The sequence below is a fragment of the Sorex araneus genome, chromosome 6, assembly GCF_027595985.1.
Source record: "Sorex araneus isolate mSorAra2 chromosome 6, mSorAra2.pri, whole genome shotgun sequence".
In the NCBI taxonomy this organism is placed as follows: domain Eukaryota; kingdom Metazoa; phylum Chordata; class Mammalia; order Eulipotyphla; family Soricidae; genus Sorex; species Sorex araneus.
In genome coordinates, this window is record NC_073307.1 from 20753348 (window position 1) to 20765388 (window position 12041).

Consider the following 12041-nt stretch of genomic DNA (forward strand, 5'->3'; position numbering starts at 1 on the left):
CGGGTTCAATTCCCAGCATCCCATGTGGTCCCGAGCACCGCCAGGAGTAATTCCTAAGTCCAGAGCCAGGACTAACCCTTGAACATTGCCAGGTGTGACCCAAAAAGAAAAGAAAAAAAATTATAGTGGCATAATGCAAATTTTAAAAAAAAATGGGAGGATAACATTGATAAAAGAATTTAAAACTGCCAAGTACATAAAAATAAAATCAATTAGTAAGAAGAATTAGAGAGCAAGTGTTAGAGGCAATTAAACACTCTATAGTCAGAGAAGAAAAAAATAATAGAACACATAGTGTTCAAAATAATACAAAAACTTTCTGCACATCAAAATGGTCTCTTGTGAACCTAGGGGAACTGTTAGGGAATGGTCAAATTGATCGTAGAAAATCAAGTTTGAGGGGCTAGAGCAATAGTAGTTGGCAGAGTGCTTGCTTTGCACACGACTGACCTCGGCATCCCATATGGTCTCCCAGACACTGCCAGGAGTAATACCTGAGTGCGGAGAAAGAAAAATTAAGTTTGAGTGGTCTGAGAGGTAATACAGTGGGCAGAACCCTTGCCCTGTAAGCAGTGGCCAACTTGGGTCCAATTCCCAGCACCAATATGGTCCCTGGAGCCTGCCAGGAGTGATCCCTAAGCACTTCCAGCCAGCAGTAAGCTCTGAGCAGAGCCAGGTGAGGCCCCAAAACAAACTAATCAATTTGAAAAAAAAGATCCTCTCCTTATTAGGTTAAAAAAAATTAAAAGAGTAACCAGTTTTAAAAAGACTATCAAAAAATAAAAAAGACTATCAGATATCAGATTGGAATCATTTCACAATACACAGAAAATTAATGTAAAAGAAATGTGAACTAAGAGTACCTACCTAGGCTATTTAAATGTACAAAACCTCAGAATACTGTACACAGTGTCAACTTCAACCAGCAAAGCACTGGCAGGATATTTAGAAAACATAAAGCTGAGCACACAATATATGAAGTATAGTTATCCAAGTCCAAGGGAGTAAGAAAAGGAGAAAAAAAATGTTTTCTAAAACTATGATTGAAAATAAACTCAATCAGGGCCGGCACAATAGCACAGCGGGTAGGGCGTTTGCCTTGCACGTGGCCGACCCGAGTCTGAACCCCAGCATGCCATAGGGTCCCCCAAGCACCGCCAGGAGTAATTCCTGAGTGCAAAGCCAGGAGTAACCCCTGAGCATCGCTGGGTGTGACCCAAAAAGAAAAAAATAAATAAACTAAATCTAAACATGACTAAATAATTGGGAAAGGAAAAAGCAGAATAACTGAGGGAGTCAAGATACAGCTGACAAATGCGGGAGCCCAAGAAAGGAAAAGGAATTGAGACAGCAGCAGATTCAAGTATGAAAGGAAGTGCTTCTAAACAAGTTTTTGTTTCTTAACACCACAAAATGCTTTGGGTTCATCTCCATTTCCTACCCCAGTCCTACTTTCCTACATTTCTGCAAGGAACCCGGGTTCTGGGTGGAAAGGGAGCTCAACACTGGTTAAAATCCCTGTTGTCTGGGGACTCCAAGCAAGAGAGGTTTCAAAGATTCCTCTGAAGCTGATTATACAGGAAATGAAAAAAAGCATCAAAGTTGGCAAAAGGACTGGAGAGCACCTGCAGGTCTCGAACCATCAGTGATGATTATAGAACCTTGAGCTCCATATGCCGAAGTAACCGCAGAGCTAAATCCAGTCCAGACTTCATACACAGATTGCAGTTCCTAGACTGCTAGGAAGTACTGCATCATTATGAGCTAATTGAGATGACTCAGATGACTCAGTCCTATAAAACCCTGTCCAAAGCCTTCCTTCTGTTGCCAAACTTGAGTAACTGAGGACACAAGAACTGAAGACCTAGGCAAACAACTCCTGCCCAGAGAGAGAGAGACAGAGAGACAGAGAGACTCATAAACAACTCCTGCCCAGAGACAGACACACAGACACACACACAGTCTCAATAACAATGTCTTGTTAATAGCTGCATTATTCAGACACAAATGTTCGTGTTTTTTGTTTTTTTTTTTTAACTCTTTCACTGTGACAAAGCTGTAGAGACATTTATATACACACAGGTGGCTGCAGTTTTCAGAATTAGCTGTGCTGGCAGTCTTCACACACTGCAATTCTGGGAAGATCAGGAATGGACTCAGTAGAAGTGTGTGCCCTGTCTGTGAACGACTTCAAAAGGAGGCGAGGGGTCCTTGGGAACTTAATTTTTGGTAGTAGTTCTGGGAGAGATGTCTGAAGCTTTAAAATTACATCAACTTACAGGAATCCTGTTGCCTGAATAAATGTACTCTCCAGAACTTCATGACAGTGCTAGTAAAATGTATGAGTTGAATTTTTTAGTTTTGGGGCCACACCTGGCAGTTAACTCAGGGCTTACTCCGTTTTATGCTCAGGCAGGGTATGGGGAACCATGAGGTGCTAGGGATTGAACCCGGGTCATTGCATGCAAGGCAAACACCTTACCCATTCTGTTATCACTCCAATTCTTATCCCAGATCTAGCACCAAGGCCTAGAAGATGCTCATTTCCTCAGCACTCACCCACTGATCACATAAAGGCCTGTCACAGAGAAATTCCTTAACCAGGCAGGATTAGGTCTAGGGATTTTACAAAGACCATAAACATGCAAGTTGATCTCCCAGATATTTCTGAGTTTTGAGGACTACTCTGGACTCCTACGTTTCCATCCCATCTCCATCCCCTTGTCCTGGTTACTATATAGAACCTCTCCAAACCCTTCATTTAGACATACACTTTGAAGACTCAAATCATCTGCCAGTTCCACGAAAATTTAGAGAACATGCAATTCAGAACTGCCTTTTGATAGGAGTAACCAGAGATAAAATTTCAGAGGGTCACTGGAAGCCAAGTTAATATCCGGGAAAATTAACTCTTATCCATAGAACTCAGCTCATGATACATTCCCCAGTCAACCTTGGATACAGAGCAAAAGCACCGCATTGACCAGGGTATTCCCAAGGACCTGGAGCACACATCAGCCTGCTAAGGAAAGCCCCCATTAATGTGCCCCAAATCAGACAACAAATACTTACGTAGGAGCAACTTGGAACCAGATCTTGAGCCGGTAGTGAAGGCACTTCAGTGTTCCCAGTGGCAAGAGTCAGCATTAGAAATTAAACTAGGCAGAGCCAAAGAGATAGTATACGGTGTAAGGTGCTTGCATGTGGCAAGGTTTGAATCCCTGACATTACATGGTCCCAAGATCAGAGCCAGGAGTAAGCCCTGCATACCACTGGGTGTTCCCAAAAGCAAAGTAAATAAATTAAGAAAAAGGCATGTCTGACAGAGTTCAAAAGGGAAGTACAATACTCTGAAAGAACCACAAGTGTTCAGATGCTAAAGATGTGCAAGGAATTAGCTGAGGTACAGAATATAAACAAACCATATTGAGCTGGTGTTAACCCTAAAAGAGCACAATTTTCAGGGTACAGAACCAAATCATGCTGGTTCATAACCTCACAAAATCATTCATCTGCTTTGTTTTTTGTTTTAAGGTACTGATTTTTCTTTCTTCTGCATCCCTGGGACACACACAGTATCAATGCAGTGATTATTGTTTTATTATATAACTAATATGCCACCTGATCCTCGGGATATTCCAGTCAGCTTCAAGTGGTTCTCCAGGGCCATGGAGAAGGATCTTGGCCCATCCCATACCATGCCCCACCTTGCCCCCTTCTAGGAACATACAAATCTTTGTCAGCTGGGGACAGATAGTATAGCAGGTTGAGGCACTTGTCTTGAATGCAGCTGACCTGCATTCAAGTTCAATCCCCAGTATCCCATATGGTACCCCGAGCACCATCAGGAGTAATTCCTGAGTGCAGAGCCAACAGTAAGCCCTGAACATTACCAGGTGTGACCCAATAATAATAACAAACAGAAAAAAATTGTTATAACTTGGGGAGAGGATGCTAATACATCCAGTGGAAAGGCCAGAAAAAAAGGGAGCCCCAACAAAACATTATCCAGACTAAAATGTAAAATAGGGCAATAATTATAGATACTACTTGAAAACACAAATTTGACCCTGATCTCTGATATAGAAAAAACAAATCAAAGGAAGCAAAAATTTTTTTAAAAGTTTTGTTCAGGGGCTGGAGCAATAGCACAGCGGGTAGGGCGTTTGCCTTGCACGCGGCCGACCCGGGTTCGAATCCCAGCATCCCATACGGTCCCCTGAGCAACACCAGTAGTAATTCCTGAGTGAAGAGCCAGGAGTAACCCCTATGCATTGCTGGGTGTGACCCAAAAAGGGAAAAAAAAAATTTTGTTCAGGCTCCTCTGAAAACATCACAGGAAAATACAATTCATGCTGAGAAAATCTAGGCAGAAAAAGTGACAGGACTCAAATGAAGGGAGAAGAAAAACTTCTACCTGGCACTCCTCTGTGTGAAAAGGAAAACCAATACACAGGGAAGAATATGGACTGTTCCCACCAAAGGTGAAATAGGCTCAGTCAATGCCATTTATTTTACACGCTGAACAGCCTCTGAGACTGTTCCCATGAGGTTTTTTTCTTTTTTGCATCAAACAGGTTCTTCTAAGAACCTACTCACAAAGAAGACAACATAATCCTTAATAAAATAAAACAAACAGGAAAAGTCTACATCTGAAAAACACAGATTAAAAACTCACCCCAACACAAAGCACACCAGGCACTCATCCCATTTAATTTTCTGTTACATGCTCTGAGGAAGCCCAGAACGTAAGAACCCCAAGGCAGCAATGCTCTGAGGTCATGGCTCAAGCTCCCTCTATGTGACAGATTCATGCACACAACCCCACACACACCACTGACTCAGGCAGAAGTACACATGCATGCACAGGTGGCCAGAGAACCACAGGAGGGATGCAGGAAAGGGAGGGGGTGGGTCAAGGATCTGCTCTCCACTGGAAACTGGGGACCCAAAGAACGTTTCCACTGCGGGCTGAGCAAGTCAGAGTCGAATAAAGGCCGAATGCCAGATAAAAGTAGACTGCTCAGAGAAGAGACTGGAGAGATGAAGAGGGAAAGATGCAGGGGGAGTTTTGGGAAAATAGCCTCAGAAAAGGTTTTTCTTTATTGGGAACTCAGGTGGGCAGAGGGCCTGTGACTCCAGCGATAGACTGAGGCTGAGGAATGACACCACAGCTTACCTCTGCAGCCTGTGCCCTCTCCCAAGGTGGAGGGACCAAGAACACACCCTCCCTCTAGTTCTCCCCATTGTCACTCATATGGCCTTTCCCCAGGTACTTGCCCACAAATGACCCCCCCTCCACACACACACAGACAGGTCCATCAAAGGCCAAGCACAGGCGCCTCAGTAACTCTTCTTGGTGGAACCAAAGCCAGAGAAGCCCATCACAGCTGCCATCTCATCATCCTCCTCAAATGTCAAGTCCTCCTCCGCTCTCCTTTTCTTCTCCTTCTGTTTCTCTTTCTTGTAGGCTTTAGCCTTTTCCTCCTGTGGGGGGCGGAAAATCATGCACCATCAGTTTAGACTCCTGTGCCAAATGCTGTTTAAAGACAGATGAGCTTCAAGATTCCCATGTTTTTGTTTTTGGTTTGGGGCTACACCCAGTGATGCTCAGAAGTTACTCCTGGCTCTGTGCTCAGGAATCACTCCTGGAGTTGCTCTCGGAGACTATATAGGATGCTGGGATTCAAACCAGGATCGGTCATGTGCTAGATAAGCACGCTACTCACTGTACTATTGCTCCGGTCTCTAAAGATTCCTATCTTAAAAGAGAAGAGCTAAAACCAAATGAAATCTCAACAATAGCAGGAAAGCTACAGTAAAGATTCTGAGGGACTAGGGGCTGGGGGGAGAAGCTAAACGGGCTACAGTACAAGGCTCTGAGAGCATGTCTCACTCCTGTACCCCAGAATATCTCTGGGAGGTTTTTGCAGTGAAGGGTGGGGGGTTGTGTGGAGGCACACTACATTCTGGCACACGTACGACATATGCCAGGAACTGTTTTCAGAAAGGTTTTGTATTAAGGGATACAGAGAAGATCTATAATTTGCCCAAAATTTAATCAGTAGGTAAAGTAAAACACCTGCTCCAGTTGGCCTGCTTCCATGGGCCTCTTGAGACTAGGTCCCTTTAGTTAATACCTCCTGTAGGAAATAATATAGCCCAGAGGGGCTGGAGCAATAGCACAGTGGGTAGGGTGTTTACCTTGCACGCGACCAACCCGGGTTCGATTCCCAGCATCCCATATGGTCCCCCATGCACCGCCAGGAGTAATTCCTGAGTGCAAAGCCAGGAATAACCCCTGAGCATAGCTGGGTGTGATCTAAAAAAGCGAAAAAAAAAATTTAAAAATTAAAAAAATTATAGCCCAGGGAGTCTGTGGAAAAGGTACATTTGAAGCACATCACACAAGTCCCAAACTGGGGCAATAAAACATCTCAGAGGCTGGAGTGATAACACAGTGGGTAGGAAATTTGCCTTGCATGAGGCCGACCCAGGTTTGATTCCCAGCATGGTCCCTCAAGAACCACCAGGAGTAATTCCTGAATGCATGAGCCAGGAGTAACCCCTGTGCTTTGCTGGGTATGACCCAAAAAGGAGAAAAAACAAAAAAACATTAGCAATGTACAGAAATTTAACGAATCTCTGGGGGAACAGGATAAGTAAGAGAACCTCCCATGAGTCCTTATATAAAATTTGTGACTGCAGGAGCAAAGGGAAAGGACAGTAGAGCATTTACTTCTTCTCTGAGCTCCTTCATCCTTTCCTCAAAATCATAATCTTTCTGTTTCTCTTCCATCTTCTTCTTATTGACTTCAAACCGTTTCTTCACTTGATCCAAGGTAGAACGTTCCACCCTCATAGACATGCCCAGGTTCCGCTGATCTGGGTGGGACAACAAAGAAGACAAGGTCACTACAATATCCTCATCCCTGAGATAGTCTTTTTCTGACATTTTAAAAAAAGTAATCTCAGGGCATCAAAGTTATAGTACAGTGGGTAGAACACTTGCCTTGCACGAGGCTGGCCCAGGATTTGACCCCAGGTACCCCAAATGGTGCCCCAAGCTCCGCCAGGAGTGATCCGAGAGCTCAGAGCCAGAGGTGCTGTATACTTGAGCACTACCAGATGTGGCCCCTCTGCCCCCCAATAAAAGAACAAAAAGGAAAATATCTTATACACTATACTACAAAAAAAATAGTAATTTTGGCTGAAAACTTTGAATTTACTTGCTCACAGAAGCAGCAGCTCCAGATAACAAGAAACAAGAGGCTTTCAACTACCCTCACAGAGCAGATGCACACCAGAGACAGGGAGCCAGGAGATCATGGCTTTAGTTTGCTGGGTCCGAGAGTAGTTTCTTACCTCATGGTTGAGAAACATTCGAACAGTGTTTCCCTAAGTGAGTGACACCAGGTGGGTGGCAGTAGTACTGGGTACAACCAGAGGTGCTGTTTACTTAAAAAAGTAAATTTCTGGGGGTTGGAACAATAGAACAGTGGGGAGGGTGCTTGCCTTGCATGTGGCCAACCTGAGTTTGACCCCCAGCATCCCATATGGTCCCCTAAGCACTGCCAGGATTGATCCCATCCCTAAGCACAGAGCCAGCACAGAGCCAGGAATTAAGCCCTAAGCACCTCCAGGTGTGTCCTGAAAAAAAGTAAATTTGGGGAATTAAAGTCACAGTACAGTGTGTAGGGTATTTGCCTTGAACGTGGTCAAACCAGGTTCGATCCCTGGCATCCCATATGGTCCCCTGAGCACCGCCGGAGGTGATCCCTAAGTGCATTGTCGGTCGTAGTCCAAAAACCCAGGAAAGAAAAAAAAAAAGGAGAATTTCTGGGTGAGAACGATATTATAATGGGTAGGCCTCTTGCCTTACATGAAAACCCAGGTTCGGGGCCGGAGCGATAGCACAGCGGGTAGGGCGTTTGCCTTGCACGCGGCCGACCTGGGTTCGATCCCCGGCATCCCATATGGTCCCCCGAGCACCGCCAGGAGTAATTCCTGAGTGCAAAGCCAGGAATAACCCCTGAGCATCGCTGGGTGTGACCCAAAAAGCAGCAAAAAAAAAAAAAAAAGAAAAAAGAAAACCCAGGTTCAATCCTTTCCAACCCATGTGGTCAAATGGTCCCCTAAGCCAGCCAGAAGAAAGCCCTCAACACAGCTGCAGGTAGTCCAAACACAAAGCAAAACGGGTAAATTTCTGAGGATGCTGAATAATTTATCTTTCCCCCTGGAAGGGGACAGGAGGCCACATACATTTGGAAATCTCTACATTTGATAATGAAGTAAAGACTGATCTGGGATAAAGCAACTGGAAACTCACAAGCATAAAACAAAGTGTTTAAAGGAATCACCCTCCCACAATCCTACCTCCCACAATTTCACTCACAAACTACCTCCAAGCCTTACGTTTCTTTCCATTGATGTGATCCAAAAAGTTGATGGAATCCTTCACCACACAGTCACAGACATTGCAGTAATATCTAGCAAATAGAAATAACACTTTATGAAATCTGGTTATAAGAATCTTATGATTTTCAATTAAGAAATTTCTATTTTAGGCGAATTTTTTTAAGAAAAGGCATTTTCTCAAGCTGGAGAGATAGTACAGCATGTAGGGTGCTCGCATGATTCCCAAGCCCCATCAGCAGTGATCCCTGAGCACAGAGCCAGGAGTAAGCTCTAAACAACACCGCTAGGTGTGCCCCCAAAACCAAACAAGGACATTTTCTCATTTTCATAAAGTCTAAGCTCTCGGAACAAAGTACTAGCCATCATCCAGAATGCCTTCACAATGACACCTATTCTCCTGGAAATTCTTTCTAATCTGTGCAGTCCCCTCCCAATTTACATCAGGCTAGGTCAGTTCCCAATACATACAGCAAAAATGAAAGACATCACTTCCAAGATTAGGTTATTTTTAAATGAGGCTTTTGTATTAGTCTGCCAGTATGGATCACTTGCATTGGGGAAGACACTTTGTTATAAGCAGAACTAGGAAGAGGCCCATGGAGCAAAGAACTAAGTTTCTAAACCACAGCTTATTCCATACTTACTCCTCCCATCCTACTTACACCCAGATGAAGACAGATCAGGGGGTTCCTGGATTGCAACTTTTTAAGTTAGACCCCTTACCCACAAACATCGTGGGTTACTTATTGCTTCATGCTACATTTGAGAGGAAATTACTCAGCAACAGATAAATACTACAGAGAGGAATAATAACAGCTCATTTAATATTCAGCTCAGAAAAGTGGTATTCATTGCTGTGTTGTACTCTTGGTGAGAGAAATAGATGCAAATGCAGCGGTGGGAGGTGGGAGAAGGGAGACACTGTGATACCCTTTCTCCCCAGGTCAGAGCCTTGGTCCAGAAGGAAAATAGAAAACCAGGTTATCCACAGTGACAACAGCATTTGAAGGCTCTGGAATCTGAACACTATTAACCATCAATAGATCCCAGGTTCCATTTTAGTCCCAAAGGGACGGAATAATCCTTTATAAGATATTATGTAGTTGCAGCATGCTAATATGAAGACATCTACAGAGCAATTCTTTTTAGATACACTACTGATGTTAACCCTAGAAATAGGATACAAATTTTAAAAACCTAGGTCAAAAAAAATAGCAGAAAGGCATGGAGTGTGTGCTCTGCATGCAGGAGCCCTACTTCAATCCCAGGTACTACAGTTTCCTACTCACAAAGCCAGGATTAGCCCTGGCATACACTGGATATGGCGTCAAAACAGAAAAACAACAAAAATCTAAGGATGGAGTTACAGGTTATTTTCTCGGGGCAAAGGACTTCCTCAATAATCCTAGCACTGTAGCACTGTCATCCCATTTTTCATCAGTTTGCTCAAGCGGGCACCAGTAACATCTCCACTGTGAGACTTGTTACTGTTTTTGGCATACTGAATACGCACGGGTAGCTTGCCAGGCTCTGCGGTGTGGGCGGGATACTCTTGGTAGCTTGCTGGGCTCTCTGAGAGGGACGGAGGAATCGAACCTGGGTCGGCCGCGTGCAAGGCAAACGCCCTACCTGCTGTGCTATCGCTCCAGTCCAATAATTCCTAAAGCCAACATAATTTGTGACACCTCCTCCTGGCTGCAGAAAAGGAGGAAAGCCACTCACCCGCCCATCTCAGATTGTGGCGTGGTTTTGGTAATAACAATTGTCTTCCCAAGCTTCGATTCCAAGTCCACTTTGTAGTCCCTATGTCGGAGAAGCTCCCGCTTGACTGGCTGTACTGGTTTTCCTGAAACATAATAAAGGAGGAGGTCCATTCAACGCTAATCTCGTGAACTAGAAAAGAAATGAAAGTCAAGAAAGCTAGAATCCAGAGGGCTACCTCATTTCTGTTCTGAAACCTCAAGAAGGGGAACAAAGCAATACTTTATTAACTACAGCTTTTCTTCACTTTAAACAAGGCACAGGCTGGAGGAGCTAATATGCCGTGTATCTGTCTCTAAACCCATCCCAGGAGCAACCTCTCAGCACACAGCTGTCAGTGGTCCCCAAGCAGAATATATGTGTGACACTACCCCCCGCCCCCACAAACAAAATAAGTAAATAAAAAGAAAGGAAACAAAGGTCAAAAGCAGTCAGTTTTCAGGCTGGAGTGATAGTACACCGGGTAGGGCGTTTACCTTGCACGCAGCCCACCTGGGTTCAATCCCCCGCATCCCAGATGGTCCCCCAAGCACCGCCAGGAATAATTCCTGAGTGTAGAGCCAGGAGTAACCCCTGAGCATCGCTGGGTGTGACCCAAAAAAATCAATAAAATAAATAAATAAAGCAGTCAGTTTTCTATACACTGACTGAAGTAATGAGGGATGCCCTGAAATTTCACAAAAAGTCACTTCCAAAAGAGTAGGCACTCTCTACACCCCAAATACAACACACAAAGGAACCTTCTGAGAGCCAGAAGGATTTTTTTTTTTTAAAAGTGGACCCTGACCCGTGCTACTTGTCAAACTCTGTAAATTGAGTTAAAACGAAGCTGAAAGGGTTAGTGACGGTGCGGAGGCAGACAAAGAGCATACTCATTTGAAAACTGGTGAGAAACTTAAGACTTTACTTTCCGCAAAGTAGAGCCTGTAATAGAGGCGAAGTACCGACTCCCTGGCATTGCACCAGGCCCAGAGAAGAGCACTGGGGGTCGGAGGCTGGAAGAATCCCACTTCCGGAGAGAACCCCAGCTCTGCAGGCGCGAGGGAAGGCTTTGGTTGGGCCAGCAATGTTCTCCGGCTTACGTAATTTTAAGGGCAAGAGCGGTCTTGGCTCTTTAAAACCTGCCGGCCCCTCACTACTCTGCTCCTACTAACGGGCCGCGTCTGCTCAGGCTGCAGCCAAGTCTGTTAGAGGGCACAGGCACAGAGAGGGCAAGAAGTAGCGGGCACAACGCTGGGAAGCACCTCAAAACCACTTGAGGCCACCTTCGCGTTTCTCACGCTCAGACCCGGAGCCGCGCAGGCAACGCGGGGCACGGGCGGCGCGAATCCGCCTCCCTCCCGCCCCGCAGCCACCGCGTCGCCCGTGAGGGGCAGGACCCACCATCCTTCTTTTCCCTTTCTTCCGTGAGCCGCTTCTCCGCGAGTTTCTCGTATTCATCTTTGTCCCACTTTCGGCGAAAGTCGAAGTTTTTCGTCTGTGGGGGAAAAAAGCGCTCAAGATTCGTCGCTTAACCGTGAGCGAACCCCTAGAGAAACGCAAGAGAACCGTGTCGTCCCGGTCCAGGTAGTCTGGGGACCTTCCAAGCGCGCAGCTTCTCGGGGCCGCCCCGGAGGCTGAGCTGGCCTTTAGGACCCGAAGCCCGGACCTCTGCGACTCCGATGATTTCGCGCCAGGACCCACGGGGGACCCCTCAAGTCCGGACTCCGGAACCACTAAGAGGTGCGCGTAAGATAGGGACAGGTTATTCGGCGCCGAGAATCCACCCTCTACCCCTCCGAAGTCGCCTCACACACAACACTTACCCCACTGCCCGACGCCATCTTCGCTGCGAAGTGAATGGGGAGTTGAAAAATGCCGTA

At 45.5% G+C, this 12041-nt stretch overlaps 1 protein-coding gene across 1 annotated transcript; it reads right to left on the bottom strand.

Annotated features, from left to right (window-relative positions):
* Positions 1-4467: 4467 nt before the first annotated feature.
* ZMAT2 (zinc finger matrin-type 2) lies at positions 4468-12041 on the bottom strand. Its single transcript, XM_004609943.2, has 6 exons — positions 11985-12041; positions 11563-11656; positions 10141-10264; positions 8416-8489; positions 6740-6885; positions 4468-5487 (listed from the first exon to the last, which is right to left on the bottom strand). The coding sequence occupies exons 1-6, from the start codon at positions 12000-12002 to the stop codon at positions 5344-5346; spliced, it is 600 nt and encodes a 199-aa protein (XP_004610000.1). The 5' UTR covers positions 12003-12041; the 3' UTR covers positions 4468-5343.

Excerpts from the sequence above, each read along its gene's own strand:
- ZMAT2 (XM_004609943.2), bottom strand. Across the intron at positions 6,886-8,415 it reads TCACATCAATGGAAAGAAAC|ATCAGCGGAACCTGGGCATG; the intron begins GTAAGGCTTGGA and ends TGTCCCACCCAG. Across the intron at positions 5,488-6,739 it reads TGAAGGAGCTCAGAGAAGAA|GAGGAAAAGGCTAAAGCCTA; the intron begins GTAAATGCTCTA and ends CGCCCCCCACAG.